General features: G+C 38.2%; 1 protein-coding gene and 1 pseudogene across 2 annotated transcripts; both read left to right on the top strand.

Moving 5' to 3' along the window:
• Window positions 1–379: 379 nt before the first annotated feature.
• C16H8orf89 (chromosome 16 C8orf89 homolog) lies at window positions 380–22,607 on the top strand. The gene is made up of 4 exons (XM_008982771.4): window positions 380–506; window positions 3,119–3,275; window positions 7,877–7,932; window positions 22,404–22,607. Exons 1-4 carry the CDS (start codon window positions 380–382, stop codon window positions 22,550–22,552), a joined length of 489 nt encoding a protein of 162 aa, XP_008981019.1. The 3' UTR covers window positions 22,553–22,607.
• On the top strand, window positions 13,403–14,184 carry LOC100408112 (translocon-associated protein subunit gamma pseudogene; annotated as a pseudogene). Its single transcript, XR_013528264.1, has one exon. The product of XR_013528264.1 is annotated as a translocon-associated protein subunit gamma pseudogene (transcript).
• Window positions 22,608–24,142: the final 1,535 nt, after the last annotated feature.

The following is a 24,142-nucleotide window of genomic DNA, read 5'->3' as shown; positions in this document are numbered from 1 at the left end:
TACATGATTTTCCTTCTGTGTCCATGTTTAGAATAAAAGTGATGATTATTTAGAGAACATGTTTATTTTTCATGAAGCATAGAATTTGTCTTATTTTCAGGCACAAATGCATTTTATAATAATAATGCTTTTGAGAGAACCCAAGTATTTCGTCGTCTTGTAGGTGATAACTTGCTACTGGACTTTACTTTTTAAAAATATTACCCAATGTCTGTAACCTGGAATTTGAAAGAATTCATTAAAATATTCAAAGTTTGAAAGAGAAATATTCTGACACATCTGTTTGCCTTGCCTTGGACATGCCTTGTTTTCTTTGTATTTTGTGTCCCGTCTTTGCAGCAGCCTCTCCCTCTCATCAGCACTGTTGAAAGAAGAAACAATGTCCATGCTGTCTCCTGAAATCAAATGTGCAACTTCTAAAGCCACCCGAAGTTCCTTTGGCAGCTGTTTTATTTTTGACAGTAGTTGGAGGAAAGCAGGTTTAGAAACACAAAAGATTAGGAAAGGTAACTTTATTATTATTATTTTCCTTAAGAAAACATAGAAATAGTGCCTTTAATTTACATGTATTTTTTTTCATTAGGGAAGAGACATTTTCTGTGATATTTATATAAGAATTACATCTTAAGTTGTTGAAAAAGAAAAATGGAAGCAAACTAAAATTAATTTAATTAATGTAATTCTGTGACTCATGATGGAAACAAATGTTAAAGAACAACATTTCTTTTTAAAAAAAACTCAAATTTGTCTTAAATAACTGCATTTCTCAATATCCAACGCAGTACTATATCTGTTGAATCACAATCCATTTTATAAATAGTGTTTTCTTTTAAATAACTCAAGGTGATTTTTATATTTTAAGACATCCAAATCTTTAACAGTGCTTTTATGTATTAATAATTCTTTTTTCTTTTTTTTTGAGATAGAGTTTCACTCTTTTCGCCCCAGACTGGAATGCAATGGCACAGTCTCAGTTCACTGCAACTTCCACCTCCCGGGTCCAAGCGATTCTCCTACCTCAGCCTCCCAAGTAGCTGGGATTACAGGTATCTGCTGCCATGCCCAACTAATTTTTTATTTTTAGTAGAAATGGAGTTTCACCATGTTGGGCAGGCTGGTCTCGAACTCCTGACCTGAGGTAATCCACTCACCTCGGCCTCCCAAAGTGGTGGGATTACAAGCTTTGAGCCACCATGCCTTGCCCTGTATTAATAATTCTAAGCAAGGCCAGGTGCAGTAGCTCAGCCTGTAATTTCAGCACTTTGGGAAGTCAAGGCAGGTGGACCTCTTAAGCCTAGGAGTTAGTGATCAGCTTGGGCAACATGGTGATACCCCATCTCTAAAAAAAACACAAAAATTAGCTGAGCGTGGTGATGTGTGCCTGTGGTCCCAGCTACTTGGGAGGCTGAGGGTAGAAGGGTCACCTGAGCCTAGGGAGGTTGAGGCTGCAGTGAGCCATGATCACTCCACCGTACTTAGTCTGAGCAACAAAGCGAGACCTTGTCTCAAAAAAAAAAAAAACTTACCAAAATTTTATTTTTGTGATTTATGTGGAAAGTGTCTTAAATCCCATAGTTGCTCAATGAAGACTAGTTTGAGAACTTTTGACATATAGATGAGTATATTAATAGCTATGCCCCTTACTTTCAAGTTAATTATATTTGTTTATTCTGAATTCTGCTTCCAACTTTATTAATGGAAAAATAATTCTTGAAAGTAGTAAAATTCAAACTATTCAATGATTTATCCCTCTGGTTTTGAATGTGTTGCTATATATTTTCTTCAACTTTCTCACAAGGTTCCCATTAAAGGTACTCAGACAACAGTTTATCCACCCTCCTATCCCCAAATCTAATTGTTGAAAAAAGAGTCTATATACTTTTTGACCAAGAGAAGCTATTTTTCCCAAAAGAGGAAAAATCAAAAGTTACAAAATAACATTTTGAACATTCAATATAATGACTTTAGTCCCATTAAATACCATTGTTATTGCTGTGCTACACTTGCTTTGTAGAATTTGTGTGTGTGTGTGTGTGTGTGTGTGTGTGTGTGTGTGTGTGGTGGAGTCTCACTCTGTTGCCCAGGCTGGAGTGCAATGGTGTGTGATCTCAGTTCACTGCAACCTCCACCTCCTGGGTTCAAGCTGTTCTCCTGCCTCAGCCTTCTGAGTAGTTGAGATTTCAGGCATGCACCACCACGCCCAGCTAATTTTTGTATTTTTAGTAAAGACCAGGGTTCACCATGTTGGTCAGGATGGTCTCAAACTCTTGACCTTATGATCTGCCCACCTTGGCCTCCCAAAGTAGTGGGATTACAGGCGTGAGCCACTGCACCTGGCAGAGAATCCTTTAAAAAAAAATCTCTGTTTAGTTCAAAGAACACCCACACCTTTAACCTCTTAATCTCTTTTTTCTTTTCCATTTAATGCTTTTAAAATTAAAAAAAATAATTTGACCATCTCTCTGTGCGATGGATATGTGAGGTTAGTAGAAGAACCAGCCTTGATGCTTCAGTGTTACGGTTTACAGATTTGGTGTGGAATTTCGCATACGGAAAATTAAAATCAGTGCCTCAAGTGGAATTCTTTGACGTCCTATTGCTAGCTCAGATGATCATGTGTTTACACCTCTTATTTACATAAAAGCGGGAAAGTGGAAAGACTCAGAGTGCTAGATAATACAATACTCTTCAAAGTGCCTTTTGTTTCAGTGTGAAGGTATCTAATATGGCGGGAATTCTAAGTAAAATAATGAAGGCAGAGGATAGTGATGACTGTGGAAGATCTGTGAAGCTGTTCCTTTTCCTTATTCCACTCTTGTTTCTTTTTTCTCTTGTTTTTGTTTTGTTTTGTTATTTTGTTGTTTGTTTTTTTTGTCTGAAGATTGGGTTCTATCTTATTCCACTCTTAATCAACCCCTTAATCTACTCCTTCCTGCAATCCTTATAGTCAAGATGCAGAATGAAAGCCATTCTCCTGGGAAAGACGCTAGATAAATTACAGTTACTTTTTTTTTTAACTTAATGGTTACTATTTTGTGTATTTCATTATGTATTTTAGTATATAGTAAAACAAGAAGTATACATTTAATCAAGATGATTATTATATATTTTCAACCAGAATATGCCACAGCATTTGGTCTAGGAGACCTCAAAGAATGTATCAAAATGCCATATTTACCAGGACTGCAAAGTTCCCCAAAAAGTGTGGTGAGTTCAATTTCACTAGAGGTTCCGAAAAGACTGCCACGTGCTGATGCCAAGGTGTCTGCAGTCAGGTAGGTCACCGCTGTTAAAGTCTCATTTTGTATTTTTAGTAATACTGCTGAATGTGAGGTTTTTCTGGCCAGTGAATTGAATTCATTTTTGCCTGTTGTTGATTTGTTTTTCTTGAATAATTTAATTTTTAAAATCTAAGCCATTTTATTCAGTTTGACAAGTTGGCACTTTTCTCTGTTTTTTAGTGACATTACCAGAAAAGATTTAAGGGCATTTTTTTTCTAATGCTAAAAATTAACTCTCTGCAAATTAATAAGTTTCTATTCCCTGCATATAGAACCTTGTGCTTCATTTCTAGTCTGACTGAAGTAGTGTGAAGGAAGATTCTGAATGAAATGTTGGCCTATTTGACATCCTGCATCGACTATCAGAAACAGATTTTTCTGCCAGAAGTCTCCCTGACTTTGAATACTGGCATTTGAAAACATTATTATAAATACTTTTCCTGCTAAAAATCAGACTGACTGACATGCTATTAAAAGAAAACTCAGCCGGGTGCGGTGGCTCATGCCTATAATCCCAGGACTTTGGGAGGCCGAGGCGGATGGATCATGAGGTCAGGAGATCGAGATCATTCTGGCTAACACAGTGAAACCCCATCTCTTTTTTTTTAAGATGGGGTTTCACCATGTTGGTCAGGCTGGTCTTGAACTCCCGACCTCAGGTGATCTGCCCACCTTGGCCTCCAAAGTGCTTGGATTACAGGCGTGAGCCACTATGCCCAGCCCAAAAGCCCATCTCTATTTTAAAAAGAAAAGAAAAGAAAACTCTCCAAAGGGATCTCTAAGTCAGTAAGATAGTCTCACATTCTATACAGCTTTTGCTTTGGTTTATTTGTTCCTCTGATACTTGTTGAGTGTCTAGAAATGTCTAGTAGTTATTCATTCCGGTAGCATTTAAAAAAAGTGAAGCACTTGGCTGGGCATGGTGGCTCACGCCTGTCATCCCAGCACTTTGAGAGGCCGAGGCAGGCGGATCACCTGCGGTCGGGAGTTCAAGACTAGCCTGACAAACATGGAGAAACAGTCTTTATTAAAAAAGAAAAAAAGGGCCGGGCGCGGTGGCTCAAGCCTGTAATCCCAGCACTTTGGGAGGCCGAGGCGGGTGGATCACGAGGTCAACAGATCGAGACCATCCTGGTCAACATGGCGAAACCCCGTCTCTACTAAAAATTACAAAAAATTAGCTGGGCACGGTGGTGCGTGCCTGTAATCCCAGCTACTCAGGAGGCTGAGGCAGGAGAATTGCCTGAACCCAGGGGGCGGAGGTTGCGGTGAGCCGAGATTGCGCCATTGCACTCCAGCCTGGGTAACAAGAGCGAAACTCCGTCTCAAAAAAAAAAAAAAAAAAAAAAAGAAAAAAGAAAAAAAAAGTGAAGTACTTATAGTATTCAGAGTTGCAACTCTCTTTAGGGGAGGATTTACATTTTTATATTATCTTCCTATTATAATGAACTTTAAAGTCATCCAGTCATACCTAGAACATAAGATTAACATTTCAAAAGATGTTTCTTGAGTTTTCCAGCTAATATTATTGTTCTTTTTAAGTACTCTTGAAATAAATTTGGGTAATATTAAAATGACAAGTTAATAATTTTTATTTAAATTATGAAAATAAGAATAAGAACTTTGCAGAAAAAAGGAAAATAATTATTTGATAATCTACCCATCCTAACATATCCATTTTTATTGTTGAATATTCCCTTCTATCAAAAGAAAGAAAAATTCTTTTTCATGGATTTCATTGTCATGATTTTAGTGTACTTAAAATTTTTATCCTGCCTTTTAAAAATCTTAATATACACACTTTGTCATGCCACTATATTTTCTTTAAACAGTCTTACCAACCACATTATATTTCACTGAGTATCCACAGTTACTTAATCACAGTCTTATCAACCACATTATATTTCACTGAGTATCCACAGTTACTTCATCACAGTTTACTTAGATGCTTTGATTTTTTTGGTTTTGTAAATAACACGATAAACAATATCGTACATATAACTTTTCTCATCATTTTTAATATTATCTGAAGACAGATTTTCAAGTTATAGAAATATAAAATGCAAAATTGTTCTTTCTAAAGTAAGATTAGAAGAAAATAAGGCAGAATCAGAAATGGAAGAGAGAGAGAGAGAGTTGCTACTAATGGTAACTTACATCAATGGCGGGGATGCAGAAAGAAGAGGGACTGTTTGAAACATGACTATAAAGCTACTAAGGACAGTCAGTTACATTGGAACCAAGACACTTGTGCCCCTGACTCTCAGCTTGTCATTTTCTCTCTTTCTTTTCTTTCTCTCTTTCTTTCCCCCTCCCCTCCCCTCCCCTCCCCTCCCCTCCCCTCCCCTCCCATCCCCTCCCCTTCCCTCCCCTCCCATCCCCTCCCCTCCCATCCCCTCCCCTCCCCTACCCCTCCCCTCCCCTTTCTTTCTTTTCTTTTCTTTTTGACGGAGTCTTGCTGTGTCGCCAGGCTAGAGTGCAGCAGCGTGATCTCAGCTCACTGCAATCTCCACCTCCCGAGTTCAAACAATTCTCCTGCCTCAGCCTCCTGAGTAGCTGGGACTACAGGAGCGTCCCACCATGCCCAGCTAATTTTTGTATTTTTAGTAGATATGGGGTTTCACCATGTTGGCCAGGATGGTCTCTATCTCTTGACCTCGTGATCCACCCACCTGGGCATCCCAAGGTGCTGGGATTACAGACATGAGACACCGTGCCCAGTCTCTTTTGTTTTTTTTTTGAGATGACATCTTCCTCTGTTGCTAGACTGGCGTGCAGTGGCATGATCTCGGCTCACTGCAACCTCTGCTTCCTGGGTTCAAGCAATTCTCCTTCCTTAGCCTCCCAAGTAACTGGGATCTCAGGGTCCCACCATCATGCCTGGCTAATTTTTTGTGTTTTTGTAGAGACGGAGTTTCACCATGTTGTCCGGGATGGTCTGGATCTCCTGCCCTTGTGATCCACCTGCCTCGGCCTCCCAAAGTGCTGGGATTACAGGTGTGAGCCACTGCTCCCAACCTATGTCATTTTCATCAAGGGTAACAGTGCCCTTTGGGGAGGTGGTAGGAGTGTGTAGGGCTGCCTGTGCCAATGGACTTTGTATCAGTATGGACTGGTCTTGTTACCCTTCCTTCCATACACATGATCATCTTAAAGACACTGGAAGCCTGGAAAACACCGTGAATTAGTCCTTTCTGGATGTTAGTTTGGGGTCTTTATTTTGCTTCGTATTGCTTCCACATATTTCAGGTTTTTGTTCGTTTGTTTCTGTTTTTCGTTTGTGATTTGACTGCGAAATTATTTCTACACATTTTACATTGATTTGAATGTGAATTTACTTAAGTCAATGAAGGATAATTGAATATATTTTATTCATGTTATGACAAGTGTTCTTCATATATAAAGGGGAATAGTAATGGCCAAATGACATAATGTATATAAAGTGCTTGGCAAACATAAATGTTAGTTCTTTCCCTGCCTTTAACTCAAGTGTCTTCATTTTAGCCGTTGTAGTGAGAACATGTCAGAGTGCCTGCAAGTCTGTTGTTTTCCTCTGCACGTTGCACAGCGCCCTGTGAAGGAGCAGTTTTGGCAAAGTGGGGAAGTAGTCATTTTTGTTTGTTTTATGCACTACTCCTTACTCTCTTTTTTTCCCTCCTTGTGTGAATATTTGATTAAAAGTGTAATTTTTTTTCAAATTTTCTTATTGGTTAGCAAAGTTTTTTAGTGAATCTCAGAGCACGCTTTAGTAATATAAATGATAATAGTATCCTAGAGGTGGAGTACTGCGAAGTTGCTGCTGACTTTTAAAGTGTAAAATAGTTTCATGAGGCTGGACGTGGTGGCTCATGCTTGGAAACCCAGCACTTTGGGAGGCTGAGGCAGAAACATCGCTTGAGGCCAGCAGTTTGAGACTAGCCTGGGCATAGTGAGACCCCATCTCTACAAACATTTTTTTTTAATTCGCCTTGTGTCGTGGCATGTACCTATCATCCCAGCTACTGGAGAAGCTGACGCAGGAAAGTTGCTTGAGCCTAGGAGTTCAAAGTTACAGTGAGCTATGTGATTGCATCAAGCTAGCCTGGGAGACAGTAAGACCTTGTCTCAAAAAAAATATTGTTACAAGAAATTTGGGATTTCTATAATGGGTTTTCTCACCCACAGCAGATTCAATCATGATATATTTCCCCTAATAATCTACTTATTATCTAGATGTATTCAGTAGGAACAAAAGTTATGGCAAAATTTAGATTGAAGTGATTGATAGGTAAAAAGTGCACAAATCAGTGGTAGTTGGTATTCAACATATGCAAATGGTCTGTTTATCTCAATTCCCTCTCTCTTAGCATTGCTTGAGTCACGACTATAGTGAAAGGTGTGATAAAGATCTGTGGGAAAAGTTAGACATACCACTCAGCCACTGGTAAAAAGTAAGGTGTTACGTTGGCTCATATCTGCTTCTGATGGAATTTTATAATGGAAATATTTTCCTTTATTAAACATTTATTTAATTTCCATGTGATGGCATTCAACAACTGAGTTTCACTGTACCCTGAATTTATATTTGTGATTTTATGATAATATTTAATGTTTAGGTTAAAGAAGACCAAAGAGACAGGCAGTGTGGCACCACTTCAGGAGAAATCAAAAGGTAAGCTGACTCGTCCTTTTTCCTACCACCTGTCTTGGGTGTCATGTACCTTATCTTTTTTCATTGGTTTAATTGTCTTTGTTTTGTTACTACTTCTTTCAAGCTTTGTTTATTTTATAAACTAAGAGGATTCTGGGTTCATTATAAACATGGCTTTTATAATCTCAGGACCCTAGGGTGGGCCCTCATCATATCTCACTCGGGCCATTTAGTAGCCTGCAAACTGGTCTTCTTGTTTTGAATGTCTGATCTTTCAAATCCTTCAATGCCACAAAAAATGCCTAAAACTTTGACTTCTAATCACATTATGCTCTTCTTCAAAAACAATGACTCCCTCATTACCCACAGACTAAGTATGAACTCTTTAGCTTGGCATTGAACCCCTTACCATCTTCCCTCAGCTTGCCTTTCTAGCTTTATCTTCTAATTGTTATTTTTGTGAATCCTGTGTGCTTATGACCTTCAGTACAGAAACTTATCTATGTACCAACAGTTTTGTTCCCAAAAAACTACTCTTAAGTCAAGTTACTCCTAAGTTCATGGTGATTAAAAGGGTTTATGGCACTAAGATATATTTTATTTGCCATTTGTCCTTCAGTCTGTCAAATGATTCATCCTTTCCTTATGTGCAACAACTATTTCCTTAAATGCTTAAGATTTTTATTGAATCAGTAACAAATAGCCTAACATTCAAAAATCCCAGGACCAGACAGATTCACAGCTGAATTCTACCAGATGTGCAAAGAAGAGCTGGTACCATTCCTCCTGAAACTATCTAAAAATTTGAGGAGGAGGATTCCTCCATAACTCATTCTATGAGACCAGCATCATTCTGATATGAAAACATGCAGAGACACAACAAAAAGAAGAAAACTTCAGGCCATTATCTCTGGTGAACATTGATGTAAAAATCCTCAACAAAATACTGACAAACTGAATCCAGCAGCACACCAAAAAGCTAATCCACTACGATCAAGTAGGCTTTATCCCTGCAGTGTAAGGTTGGTTCAACATACCTGAGTCAATAAGGTGACTCATCACATAAACAGAACTAAAGACAAAAACCACATGATTATCTCAACAGATGCAGAAAAGGCTTTTGATAAACTTCAACACCCCTTCATGTTAAAAACTCTCAATAAACTACATATTGAAGGAACATACCTCAAAATAATAAGAGCCATCTATAACAAATCCACAGCCAACATCATACTGAACAGCCAAGTTGGAAGCATTCCCCTTGAAAACCAGCACAAGACACTCACCACTCATATTCAACATAGTATTGGAAGTTCTGACCAGAGCAATCAGGCAAGAGAAAGAAATAAAGTTTATTCAAATAGGAAGAGAGGAAGTGAAACTATCCCTGCTTGTAGGTGACAGGAACTTATATCCAGAAAACCCCATAGTCTTGGCCCAAAAGCTTCTTAAGCTGATTAACAACTTCAGCAAAATTTCAGGATACAAAATCAATGTGCAAAAATTGATAACATTCTTATACACCAACAACAGTGAAGCCAAGAACCAAATCAGAAACACAGTCCCATTCACAGTTGGCACAACAAGAATAATATACCTAGGAATACAGCTAACCTGATCTCTACAAGGAGAACTACAAAGATCTCTACAAGAAGAACCACAAAATACTGCTCAAAAAATAATTGGAGATGACACAAACGAGTGGAAAAACATTCCATGTTCATGAAGAGGAAGACTCAATATAGTTAAAATAACTATTCTACTCAAAGCAATGTAATTCCTGTTAAACTACCAAGGACTTTCTTCATAGAACTAGAAAAAACTATTTTAAAATTCATATGGAACCAGAAAAGAGCCAAAAATAACCAAGGCAATCCTAACTAAAAAGAACAAAGCTGGAAGTATCACACTACCTGACTTCAAACCATGCTGCAGGTCTATGGTAACCAAAACAGCATGGTACTGGTACAAAAACAGACACATAGACCAATGGAATACAATAAAGAGATCAGAAATAAGGCCACACATCTACAACCATCTGAGTTTTAGCAAAACTGGCAAAAACAAGCAATGGGGAAAGGTCTCCCTATTCAATAAATGATGCTGGGCTAATTGGCTAGCCATATGCAGAAGATCAAAACTGGACCTCTTCCTTACATTATATACAAAAATAAACTCAAGTTATTTTAAAATGTAAAACCCCAAACCATAAAAACCTTGGAAGACAATATAGGCAATATCATTCTAGACATAGAAACAGGCAAAGATTTCATGACAAAGATGCCAAAAGCAATTCCAACGAAAGCAAAAATTGACAAATGGGATCTAATTAAACTAAAGTGCTTCTTCACGGCAAAAGAAACTATCAACAGAGTAAACAGACAACCTACAGAATGGAAGAAAAGTTTTGCAAACTATGCATCTGACAAAGGTCTAGTATCCAGCATCTATAAGGAATTTAAATAATTTACAAGAAAAAGACAACCTTATTAAAACATGGGCAAAGAATATGAACAGACACTTTTCAAAAGAAGACATACATGTGGCCAACAAGCATATGAAAAAAAGCGCAATATCACTGATCATTAGAGAAATGCAAATCAAAACCTCAATGAGATACCATCTTGCTGAATCAGAATGGCTAAAAAGTCAAAATATAATAGATGCTGGAGAGGTTATGGAGAAAAAGGAACACTTATACACTATTGATAAAAATGTAAATTAGTTTAACCATTGCAGAAAATGGTGTGGTGATTCCTCAAAGACCTAAAAACAGAAATACCATTTGATCCAGCAATGCCATTACTGGGTCTATACGCAAAGGAATATAAATCCTTTTGTCATAAAGACACATGCATACTTTTGTTCACTGCAGCACTATTCACAATAGCGAAGACATAGAATCAACCTAAATGCCCATCAGTAGTAGACTGGACAAGGAAAATGTGGTACATATACACCATGGAATACTATGCAGCCATGAAAAAGAACAAGATTATGTCCTTTGCAGGAACATGGATGGAGCCGGAGGCCATTATGCTTAGCAAACTAATGCAGGAATAGAAAACCAAATACCGCATGTTCTCACTTATAAGTGGTAGCTAAGTGATGAGAACACACGGACACACAGAGAGAAACAACAGACACTGGGGCCTACCTGAATGTGGAAAATCGGAGGTGGGAGAGGATCAGGAAAAATAACTAATGGGTGCTAGGTTCAGTATTTGGGTGATGAAATAATCTGTATAAAAATCCCCATGACACAAGTTTACCTATATAAGAAACCTACATATGTATTCCTGAATTTGAAATAAAAGTGAAAAATAAAGTTAAATATTTTTAAAACCTTATTTAAAATTTTTATCGTAATCATACTTGTCTTCCTCTAACACACTCATACTTCCATGACTTTGGCTTATGGAATAATGGAGTTAACTGAACACCTCCAAACAAACAACAAAAACCAAAATGACTAAGTAACTCTTCTCTTGACATTACTGGCAGCTGTCAGAATTGACTTGTTAGTAACTCTGCAAGCTCATTCTATAGAAGTTTATAAGGTTAAATGTTCATGAACTTTTTCTTGAATATTTTCTTTATCTGAATTTCCATATACTAAAAAAGCCTCTGTAATCAACAGACAGTGTAAAATAAAAATATAAATGTTAATTAGAACAGAAGACATTGCTGGGCAGGCATGATGGCTTACGCCTGCAATCCTAGGACTTTGGGAGGCCAAGGTGGGTGGATCATGAGGTCAGGAGTTCAAGACCAGCCTGGCCAATAAGGTGAAATCCCTTCTCTAATAAAAATACAAAAAATTAGCTGGGCGTGGGGGCATGTGCCTGCAATCTCAGCTACTCAGGAGGCTGAGGCAGGAGAACTCTTTGAACCTGGGAGGTGGAGGTTGCAGTGAGCTGAGATTGCACCACTGCACTCCAGCCTGGATGACAGAGTGAGACCCCATCTCAAAAAAAATGAACAAAAGACATTCCTTTGAATCTTGGCCAAAATGAGCATTTGCCAGCCTCTTTTCCAATAGGCCATCATTATGGCTTCTGTATCTTATTCACCTTCATATCCCTATAGTGCCTACACTAGTTTTTGCAACAGATTGAATTTTCAGTAAATATTTATTAAAAGTTATTTTCCTTCAGAGTCATACAATAAGGGAGTTCATGGACCAGACATGGTAGCTCATGCCTATAATTCCAGTGCTTTGGGAGGCCAAGGCGGGCAGATTGCTTGAGCCCAGGAGTTCAAGACCAGCCTGGGCAACAGGGCAAAATCCGATCTCTACAAAATACAAAAATTATCCTGTGGTGGCTCACACTTGTACTCCTGTCTACTTGAGAGGCTGAGGTGGGAGAATTGCTTGAGCTTGGGAGGCAGAGGTTGCAATGATCTTATATTGTGCCACCGCACTCCAGCCTGGATGACAGAGGGAGACCCGGTCTCAAAAAAAAAAAAAAAAAGAAGGCAGCTCATGCATTGTGTATTCATTTTCATTCAACAAGTATGAATTGATTGTCTGTTTTGTGGCAGACATTGCTTTAGGTGCCTGAGCTCAAGGAATATCTCTGAATGAAACAAAGATCTCTGCCCTGGTGGAGTTTACATTCTAATGGAAGAATATAACCAATAGACATTAAATATAACAAATGAGTCTATTGTATAGTATGCCAGAAGGGAAGTGCAGTAGAAACAACAAAATAGAGCAGGGTAAGGGATATCAGAATAGAGTGATTTACAATTTTAAATAGAGAGATTAGGGAAGGTTTAACAGAGAGTAATCTTTGAACAAAGACTTGAAAGAAGTGAAGGAGTTAAGTTATTCACTTGGGATCAGCAAAGGCTCTCAGGGCAGGATGGTGCCTGACCTGTTGCAAGGATATCAAGACTACAGTGTGTCTAAGTAATGGAAGATGAGGTAAGAAACATAATGGAGCATCTGATTGTATAGGGCCATAGAGAGGACTGTTTTGTTTTGTTTTGTTTTGTTTTTGAGATGGAGTCTCACTCTGTCACCCTGGCTGGAAGTGCGGTGGCGCGATCTTGGCTCACTGCAACCTCAGCCTCCTGGGTTCAAACGATTCTTCTGTCTCAACCTCTTAAGTAGCTAGGATCACAGGTGTGCGCCACCACACTGGGCTAATTTTTGTGCTTTTGGTAGAGACAGGGTTTCACCATGTTGGTCAGGCTGGTCTCAAACACCTTATCTCATGATCCTCCCGCCTTGGCCTCCCACAATGCTCGGATTACAGGTGTGAGCCACCGTGCCTGGCCTGAAAGGACTTTTAATTTACCTCTGATTGTAATGAAGAGCCATTGATTGATTTTAAAAAAGAATAATTTTAATGTGATCAGAGTTTTTAAAGGATTACTGTGGCAACTGTCATCTATTTCAATAGTCGTACCTTAAAAAAAACGACCTGAGAACTTCCTCTGGCTATGATGAAATAGCTTTTAAAAGACTATCTTTCCTATTGTAGTCTCTCACTCCGCCATGGCTCCCAAAGGCAGTTCCAAACAGCAGTCAGAGGAGGACCTGCTCCTGCAGGATTTCAGCCACAACCTCTTGGCCAAGTCCTCCGCGGAACGCGTTCATCGTGTCTGCCATCCCCATCTGGTATACTGGAGAATATGGCATGTGGATCTTATTCAGTCTGCTGTTTTGTATAGTGTGATGACCCTAGTAAGCATATATTTGGTAGCCTTTGCATACAAGAATGTGAAATTTGTTCTCAAGCACAAAGTAGCACAGAAGAGGGAGGATGCTGTTTCCAAAGAAGTGACTCAAAAACTTTCTGAAGCTGATAATAGAAAGATGTTTCGGAAGGAGAAAGGTGAAAGAATCCTGTGGAAGAAGAATGAAGTTGCTGATTATGAAGCTACAACATTTTCCATCTTCTGTAACAACACTCTGTTCCTGGTCTTGGTCATTGTTGCTTCCTTCTTCATATTGAAGAACTTCAGCCCTACAGTGAACTACATTTTGTCCACAAGTGCTTCATCAGGACTCATCGCCCTCCTGTCTACTGGCTCCAAGTAGACCATGTCTGCTTTCCCCCTGGCTTTGTGTCTATGAGTGGCTTGTGGTATATGGAAAAGTAGCAGGGTGGTCAGGGTGGAAGACACACAAGATGTTTTTTACAGTCTAGAGCCTTTAAAAAACCCAACAGAATGTAATTCAGTATTTGTTTATTGGCTGTTTTTGACAGATTGTTGAAATTAAATGAATTGAAAGGGAAAAATAAAAATGAAAAAATAAAAGACTACCTTTACCAGTAGACAGAACTTGAGAGGCCAACATATGGAGGAATAACCAAAGAGAAGTGAACCCCAAATTCTGTGAGCAATTTCCTCTCCAAGTATTTGTCTATTCCCAAATAGTTGTGTACTGGGCCAATATTTTTCAAAAATCAAGCAGAAAACAGCTTCTAGGATGCTTAAGAACTGAGCATAGAGATTTCAGTAACAGCATTTGCTGTGGAGACAGAGGTAGGAGTTTAAGGCCTGCCAAGATGGAGAGCTGTTAGTACACGCTCTAGGCTTTCAGTTGAAACTCCCATAGGACTGTACACTATAAATAAAGGCATACCAACAAGGATAGATTGGATTTCTTTCTTTTTCTTTGAGGTGCAGTCCCACTCTGTTGCCCAGGCTGGAGTGCAGATCTTGGCTCATTGTATCCTCTGCCTCCCAGGTTCAAGCAATTCTCCTGCCTTAGCCTCCTGGGTAGCTGGGACTACAGGCATGCACTACCTTGCCTGGCTAATTTTTATATTTTTAGTAGACATGGGGTTTCACTACGTTGGCCAGGGTAGATGGGGTTTTACCACATTGGCCAGGCTGGTCTCAGACTCCTGACCTCAAGTCATCTGCCCACATTGACCTCCCACAGTGCTGGAGTTACAGGCATGTGCCACAATGACTGGCTTAATAGACTAGCTTTAAAAAAACCTAAAACCCAGTCTGGACTGGATTAAATTGATCTTCCTGACAGAAGAAAATAAAATTCTCTCTGGAAAACTATAAGATGAACCAGAGCCTTATAGGTTTTCATACACAGTGTCTAGCATCCGGTCAAAACTTACTAGGCATAGAAGAATAACAAAAAACAAGAGGAGAAACAAACAACAGAAGCAGAACTATAAATAATACAAGTGTCTTAGTCTGTTTGTGCTGCTATAACAAAATTCTGTAAACTGGGTTCCTTATAAACAATAGAAATTTATTTCTGTTAGTATCTTTAATAACAAGGCTATAATTATTTTTAAAGTAAGCTGAGAAATGTAATCTATACCTCGCTGGCCATGTGCCCAGTTAAAATTCTGTTATGGAAGAAGAGGAAAAAAGTTTTAAGAGATTGATTAATAGTTTGCCACAATTCTTTTTAAATTAAAATTTCTAACTTTCTATTACGGGTATTTTGAAATGTTGTTTTGTCATTTGGTCTTAATAGCCATCTACCTTGCCAAAGTCACATTATTTCTTATAATTAATAGATTATTGTAGATCATCTATGTAGATTATCATAATCATCTAGAAATAATGTCAGTTTTGTTTCCTCCTTTCCAAATTCTATGCCTTTCTTTTTCTTATTTTACTAAGCTAGCTAGAACCACAAATACAATACTGAGTAGAAGTGAATAGTAGGCATCTTTGACTTGTTTCTAATTTTAAAGTAGATCCCTTTAATGTTTGCTCCCTAAGAATCATGCTTGCTTTAGATTTTGAACAGATATGCTTAATGAAGTTAAAGAAGTTCCCTTTATTTGCTAAAGTTCTTTTTTCTTTTAAGTGAAAGTTGAATTTTACTAAATAATTTTCCTGAACTGATTGAGGTGATCATATTTTTTTAATTTAATATTTTAGTGTGAAGAATAACATGTACAGATTTTTGTAGCATTCAGTCACCCTTGCATTCCTGAGATCACCCAATTGAGAAATGATTTATTATTTTTTATGTTCTGACATATTTAATTTGCCAATATTTCATTTGGGATTTTTTACCTATGTTGGTAAGTAGAGTGAGATTGCCATGAATTTTCTTTTTGTTCTGTCCTTGTCTGGATTCAGTGTCAACATTATAATGGCCTTGTGGAATGAATTGGGGACTATTTCTTCTCTTTCTATTCTCTGAAGAATATGACCTAAAATTGGAATGATCTTTCTCTTGAAAGTTTGAGAAAATTCATTTGTAAAATTCATTTGGGTTATTTGTCTTCTTTGGGATAATCTTTTAATATTGATTCAATCATTTTAAATTTAAGACTCTTAAGGTATTCAAATTTTTCAATCAGTTTTGGTAAGTTATATTTTCCAGAAACTTTTGCATTTTGCCTAAGTTTTAAAAACTTAATAGCAAAATGTTTAGTCTTTGCTTTATCTGTAATTCTGTTCCTCTTTTTCTCAATATTATATATTTGTGCCTTCTTTTATTTTCTTCAGTAATGTCACTAGACATTTTCCTGTTTTATTAGTTTTTTTAAGTGAAGAACTTTTGTCTTTTTATAAAATCTTTTATGTAACTTTGTTTTCTACCTCATTGATTTCTCCTCTTTTCTATATTATCTTTTTTCCTCCATGTTCTTTGAGTTTACTCTTTTCCTAATGTATATCTAATACCTGTCTTTTAAATTCTCAATTTCTTTTCTAACATGGACATTTTAGGGTGTAAACCTCTCTCTATACAACTTTTGTTCCATTAAACAATTTTCGTGATATTTATTATTCAGCAACAAATATTTTTTATGTTATTACGATTTCTTTATTGACTGATAATTTAGAAAGTGTGTTGATATGGTTTGGCTGTGTCCCCACCCAAATCCTCATCTTGAATTATAGTTTCCGTAACTCCTATATGTTGTGGGATGGATTCAGTGGGAGATAATTGAATCATGGGGGCACTTCCCCTATACTGTTCTCACAATAGTGAATAAGTCTCATGAGATCTGATGGTTTTATAAAGGGAAACCCCCTTTGTTTGGTCCTCATTCTCTCTTTTCTGCCACCATGTAAGAAGTGACTTTTGCCTTCTGCCGTGACTGTGAGGCCTCCTCAGCCACGTGGAACTGTAAGTACATTAAACCTTTTTTTGTTTATAAGTTACCCAGTCTCAGGTATGTCCTTCTCAGCAGCGTAAAAATGGACTAACACATGTATAAATTTCTAAATATATCAGAATTTTAAATTTCTCTTATTAACAACTTCCAACTTAATTGCATTTGTCCATATGATTCTTTGAAGTTTTTTCAGGTTTGCTTAATGCCTGGAATCTAGGTATTTTGCTGCCAGAGGGTCTTTTAAAGTGTCAAGTCCATTGTACTGCTAAGAACAGAAGTCCATAAACGTGTAACTTGAGATAGTACGGATTACTACTTCATAGCGTTGTTGTATGGGTAAAATAGATTTAAAGTACTTGACAAAGATCATTCAACAAATGCTATCTGTTGTTATTACTACCACCCTATGATAGAAGCTTGATTATTGCTATTTCAGCTAAGTAAACATTTTATTTTACTTCTCAGTATTTATGAGAAATGTTTTTATTTGAAGAAAATAACTTGATAGGCATGTAAAATATGAAATGAGTTAATTATTTATGGAGATTGTGCCTTTACTTTGAAATAAATCTCAGTCATCACATGTTTTAAAAAGTATTGTACAGAATCAGATTAGGTTGGTGTAAAAGTATTTGTGATTTTTAGAACTGCAATTACTTTTGCACCAACATAATTTTATATAATTAAATACAAGCATTAAAAGTTTTTAGATGAATTTTTTTTGAGGCACATAGTCATTTTAGAAAGTAAGCATTGAAACTGAGTATGGTGGCTCATGCCTGTAATCCCAGTACTTTGGGAGGCTGAGGTGGGCAGATCAGTTGAGGCCAGGAGTTCAAGATCTGCCTGGACAACATGGTGAAACCCTGTCTCTACTAAATATACAAAAACTAGCTGTGCATGATGGCACATGCCTGCAGTCCCAGCTACTCAGGAGACTAAGGCATGAGGATCACTTGAACCTGGGAAGTGGAGGTTGCAGTGAGCTGAGATCCCACCACTGCGCTCCAGCCTAGGTGATAGAACAAGATTCCATCCTTCATCTCAAAAAAAAAAAAAAAAAAGTAAACATGGCATTTTTAATTCAAAACATATGTTATATCAAAAATTAGTAGTTTTAAAAAATTTTTCTGGGTACATAGTAAGTATATATATTTATAGGGTATATGAGATATTTTGATATAAGCATACAATATGTAATAATCACACCTGGGTAAATGGAGTATCCATCCTCTCAGGCATTTATCCTTGTGTTACAAACAATCCAATTATACTCTTTAAGTTATTTTAAACCTACAAGTAAATTATTATTGACTATCATTGCCCTGTTGTGCTATCAAATACTAGTTCTTATTCATTCTTTGAATTTTTTGTACCTATTAACCATCCCCACTCCCCCCCAGCCCCCACTATCCTTCCCAGCCTCTGGTAACAATCCTTCCATTTTCTTTCTTTTTTTTTTTTTTTTATAGGAAGGCAGGAAGGAAGGGAAGAAGGACGGTAGGGAGGAAGGAAGGGATGAAGGAAGGAAGGAATGGAGGAAGCGGGGAGGGAGGGAGGGAGGGAGGGAAGGGAAGAAAGGAAATCAAGCAACGAAAGAGACATTGCCGACCTGGATCTAGAGGTTTACAAGTTGATTTCTTTTTTTTTTTTTTGAGAGAAGGAAAGAAAAAAAAAATAAGTAAAGGAGAGGAAGAAAGAGGAAGAGAAAGAGGGAGAGTAAATGGAAATATTGCTTTATTTTGAAAAAAAATTGGGTATTAATAATGGCCAATCAATGTTTCATTTAAACTAATGGGTAGGTGTGATGTGGTATTGACAAGAATGTATATTTTGTGTATTTGAAGTGGAGAGCTCTATAAATATTTATTAAGTTTACTTGTTCTGGATCTGAGTTCGAGTCCTTGATATCCTTATTAATTTTCTGTCTCATTGAATCTAAGTCTCCTATCTGGGTGTTAGGATCGTTAGCTCTTGTTGTTGCATTGATCCTTTTACCACTATATCTTTGTTGCTTTAAAATCTATTTTATCCGATACGAGAATTGCAACTCCTGCTTTTTATTTATTTATTATTTATTTTTGCTCTCCATTTGGTTGGTAAATCTTTCTCCATCCCTTTGTTTTGAGTCTTTGTGTATCCTTGCATGTGAAACAGGTCTGGATGTAACATGCCGTTGGGTTTTGGCTGTGTCTTTTGATTGGGAATTTAGTCAATTTAAATTTAGGGTTACTGCCATTTGATGTTGACTGGCTGTTTTATCCATTTGTTGGTGTAAATTCTTCTTTATGTTGGTGCTCTTTACTTTTTGGTGTATTTTTAGAAAGGCTAATACTGGTTGTTTCTTTCTGTGTGTAATGCTTCTTTCAGAAGCTCTTGAAAAGCAGGCCTGGTGGTAATAAAATCTCTGAGTTCTTGCTTGTTCATAAAAGATTTTATTTTTCCTTCAGTTGTGAAGCTTAGTTTGGCTGGATATGAAATTCTGGGCTGAAGGTTCTGTTCTTTGAGGATGTTGAATATTGGCCCCCACTCTCTTCTGGCCTGTAGAGTTTCTGCCAAGAGATCGGCTGTAAGTCTGATAGGCTTGCCTTTGTGGGTAATCTGACCTTTCTCTCTGGCTGCCCTTAGTATTTTCTCCTTCGTTTCAACCCTGGTGAATCTAATGATTATGTGCCTTGGGGTTGCTCTTCTTGAGGAATATCTTTGTGGTGTTCTCTGTATTACCTGGGGTTGAATGTTGACCTGCTTTGCTAGTTTAGGAAAATTTTCCTGAATAATATCCTGAAGGGTATTTTCCAGCTTGGATTCATTCTCTCCGTCGCATTCAGGTACACCTATCAAACGTAAATTTGGTCTTTTCACATAGTCCCACATTTCTTGGAGACTTTGCTCATTCCTTTTTATCCTTTTTTCTCTAATCTTTTCTTCACGTTTTATTTCATTAAGTTGGACTTTGACCTCTGATATCCCTTCTTCTGCTTGAACAATTCGAGTGTTTAAACCTGTGCATACTTCTCGGAGTTCCTGTATTGTATTCTTCAGTTCCATTAATTCACTCCTACTCCTCTCTAAGTTGTCTATTCTCAATAGGATTTCATCAAACCTTTTTTCAAAGTTCCTAGTTTCTTTACGTTGGGCTACAACATGTTCTTTTAACTCACCGAAGTTTGTTATTATCCATTCCTTGAAGAGTGGTTCTGTCATCAGGAGGCGCTCATTCTCCATCAAGCCTTGTTCCATTGTTGATGTGGAACTGTGATCATCTTTAGAGGGAGAGGCGTTCTGACGTTGAGTATTCTCAGCTTTTTTACGCTGGTTTCTTCCCATCATTGTAAATTTATCCTCCTGTCGTCTTTGAAATTACCAACTTTCAGATTAGGTCTCTTGAGTGGATGTCCAGGTTGTTAGTTCCCAGGGCCAGAGCAGCGGCGTTAAAACTGATGGTGCTTTTCAGCCCAGGATTCTCCTGTCGGGCTTCCTTCTTGTTTCCGTAGTAGGCGACTCTGCCTTCCCGGGGCTCCAAACCTCGGTCAGAAGGGGAACCGGGTCCCGTTTACTCTGTGCTGAGCGCTTCCGCGTTGAGGTGCCTGCGGAACCGCTGCGCTGACCACAAGAGTTGCGCTGGTGACTCCTGTGTTTCCACCACTGGGGGATCTTCTGCTCCATGAGCGACCAGACTTTGTCTGAAAGTGTGGCGTCCTCTAGTTCTCCGCACCTTCCCTGAGTGCTGCAATCCCGGGATGTTAGCGATCGGCCATCTTGGATCGTTCCAGTCCTTCCATTTTCTATCTCCCTGAGTTCAATTGTTCTAATTTTTAGCACCCACAAATAAGTGAGAATCTGTGAAATTTGTCTTTCTGTGCCTCACTAATTTAACCTAACATAGTCATCTCCAGTTCCATCCATAATGTTGCAAATGACAGGATCTCTTTCTTTTTTATGACTGAATAGTACTCCATTGTGTATATGTAACCCGTTTTCTTTATCCATTTGTCTGTTGATAGACACTTCGGTTGCTTCCAAATTTTGGCTCTTACGAACAGTACTGCAGTAAGCATGGGAATGCAGATACCTCTTTGATTTACTGATTTCCTTTCTTTTGGGCATATACCTAGCAATGGGATTGCTGGACCATGTGGTAGCTCCACTTTTGGTTTTCTGAGAAACCTCCACACTGTTCTTCACAGTGGTTGTACTAATTTACATTTAATTAATTAATTAATTAATTTTTATTAACATAAAAGTTTAAATGAGAGAGGGTCTTGCTGTATTGCCCTGGCTGGTCTCAAACTCCTGAGTTCAAGGGATCTGTACACCTCAGCCTCCCAAAGTGCAGGCATTATAGGTGTAAGCCACCGCGCCTGGCTCTTTTGCCCACTTTAAAATGGAATTATTAGATTTTTCCCATAGAGTTGTTTAAGCTCCTTATATATTCTGGTTGTTAATTCCCTGTCAGATGGGTAGTTTGCAAATATTTTCTCCATTTTGTAGGTTATCTCTTCTTTTTGTTGATTATTTCCTTTGCTGTACAGAAGCTTTTTTATTTTATTTTTATTTTAAATTGCTTTTTTTTTTTTTTTTGAGACGAGTCTCACTCTATCGCCAGGCTGGATTGCAGTGGTGCAATCCCCGCTGACTGCAACTTCCATTTTCCGGTATCAAGCAATTCTCCTGCCTCAGCCTCCCGAGTAGCTGGGACCACAGGCATGCACCGGCACGCCCGGCTAATTTTTTGTGTTTTTAGTAGAGATGGGGTTTCACCATGTTGGTCAGGATGGTCTCGATCTCTTGACCTTGTGATCCACCCGCCTCGACCTCCCAAAGTGCCGGGATTATAGGTGTGAGCCACCACGCCCTGCCAGAAGCTTTTCATTAATAACTTGATGAGATCCCATTTGTCCATTTTTGCTTTGATTGCCTGTGCTTCTGGGGTATTACTCAGGAAATCTTTGACTACTCCAGTGTCCTGCAGAGTTTCTCCAATGTTTTCTTTTAGTATTAATAGTTTGAGGTCTTAGATTTAAGTCTTGAATCCATTTTGATTTGACTTTTTTTATATGGTGAGAGATGGGGTCTGGTTCCATTTTTCTGCATAATACCCAGTTTTATAATATCCATAATATCCAGTTTTCCCAGCACCATTTATTTGTAGACTATCTTTTCCCCAATGTATATTCCTGGCACCTTTGTTGAAAATGAATTCACTATAGTTGTATAGATTTGTTTCTGGGTAGTTTATTCTGTTCCATTGGTCTATGTGTCTGTTTTTATGCCAGTGCCATGCTTTTTGGGGGTTAGTATAAGAACTAGTAGTATGTAATAGTCATTTGTGGAAGAAATATTTAAGTCACATTATATTTAATAGAATATGATTCATGTGTGCTTAATTCATTTTAATAGCTGACTCCCCACCTCCTCCTCCAGGTTCTGGCTTCAGTGATCCTCTCACTGGAGCATCAGCTCAATACTTAGAGAGATTTTCCAAAGTGGCCATATTGGAATATGATACCATTTGTCAGGAAACAACCAGAAAATCAAAAAAAGTCTGGAAACAAGAGCTCCGAGACTGCTGACAAAGGTCATATCGTGTGATGCTTTCTTCAGTGACTTTTAAGCTTTATATTTTCTTTTTTCTGGGCAGATTTTGGCAACATATATTTTCTTTTTATATGTGATATGATGCATAATGATTTTCATAAAAAGGAAAATGTAAATAGGAAATATTTTATGTTATAGGTGAGTCACTTGTATTTTGTTAACATTACAGGGAAATTATATTATTTTTCTTATTTATGTTGAAGGACTATAAATTATGGTTTATGGGAAAATAAGCATAAGTGAAATTTTATTCCATGAATTTTATATATATTGATTGTTTTGATTCAATTTGATACCCTTGAGTATCTATTTTGTGCAATGACCTTGGCTAGCTGAGGAGAAAGATTTAAGAAAAAGTGAAGTCTTACTATTGAGGTCAGAAAGGGGAAACAGTGGCTAGGTTAAGTATTCAAGCAGAGGACGATGAAAATTTAGCTTGGTTTGCTGATAAACCCAGGATGGGAAGCCCTGTCTTAAATGTGTCTCAGTAAGGGGCTTCCCATTACTCGCCTTCAGAATCGGACAGATGGACACACACAGGTAGCGTGGACACCCTCAGTCTCACCTGCACATCGATGCCTTTATTGCCAAACAGGACAGGGCCTCTTCACTGTGTAGACAGTCAAGTCCCTGAGGGGTAAGGGCAGTGGGGACAAACGCTCTTTGTCTTTGTGGTGAGGAGGAGGAAAGTCTAGGTCAAGAGGAAAACCCCTTCTCAAAAAAGCCTGAGCAGTGGGGAAAAGTGTACATCTCTATCCCTTCCTGAGGAACAGGGAGAAAGCAAGGATATGACTATGATGTCAAGGAGGGTGGGCTCTGGGCCGTAAGAGAGCCACAGAGTGTTATAGAGGTTTACAAACAGGCAGTCCCATCCAGCAGGATGCTCACAGAAAGCTTCGAGAAAGATAGGGTGTTGGAAATGGGCTGTAAAGACAGGAAAGAAGGAAAGAGAGGGCATTTTTAGAAAGAGGGGGAAACAGAAGTAAAGACGCTATGCATTTGGGAATGTTGCACTTGGCTGGAGCCCTAGATTGTATAAAGTAAGTGTCATAAATCCATGTGCCTGCAGGTACCAAGCCAGCACCAATTTGAGTGACACCAGTCAGGTGAAGGCTGTAGTGAACTGGGGCCTGTTTCTCCCTTTCAGAAAGTCTGGCGGCCTAGCTTCAGCCCTTTGTGCCATGCAGGTTCAAAGTTGCCAGACATCCCACCTTTTCATAAGAAACCAGAATCTAGATTTCTATGTGGAAACCTTCCAATGTATAAATGTTAGCAACTAGTTTGAAATAAGCAACTATTTCAAAACGTATAAAGCCATTGTATTTGCCAAAGAAAATTATATGTGCAAGCTAGATCTGGCTTTGTGGGGCCATTCAACACAACCTCAGGAACAAAGGAATAGAAGGCAATAGGTCCCAAAAGATAACTTGATAATCTGTGGTAGAGAGCCTCAGATGCCAAGCATGAGTTTATATTTAATGTATTCTAGTGGGAGATTTTGAGAATGCAAGTAAATTATTGCTTCTGTGATTAAGGATGAAGGTTCATCTAAGTACAATTTGTAG

The sequence above is a fragment of the Callithrix jacchus genome, chromosome 16, assembly GCF_049354715.1.
Source record: "Callithrix jacchus isolate 240 chromosome 16, calJac240_pri, whole genome shotgun sequence".
NCBI lineage: Eukaryota > Metazoa > Chordata > Mammalia > Primates > Cebidae > Callithrix > Callithrix jacchus.
This window is presented reverse-complemented; position numbering and strand designations above follow the sequence as displayed.

Bases quoted from the DNA above. Each gene is read 5' to 3' on its own strand.
- C16H8orf89 (XM_008982771.4), top strand. From the start codon at position 380: ATGTCCATGCTGTCTCCTGAAATCAAATGTGCAACTTCTAAAGCCACC. The intron at 3,276-7,876 runs GTAGGTCACCGC...TTTAATGTTTAG, and splicing joins GCCAAGGTGTCTGCAGTCAG to GTTAAAGAAGACCAAAGAGA. The intron at 7,933-22,403 runs GTAAGCTGACTC...CTCCTCCTCCAG, and splicing joins ACTTCAGGAGAAATCAAAAG to GTTCTGGCTTCAGTGATCCT.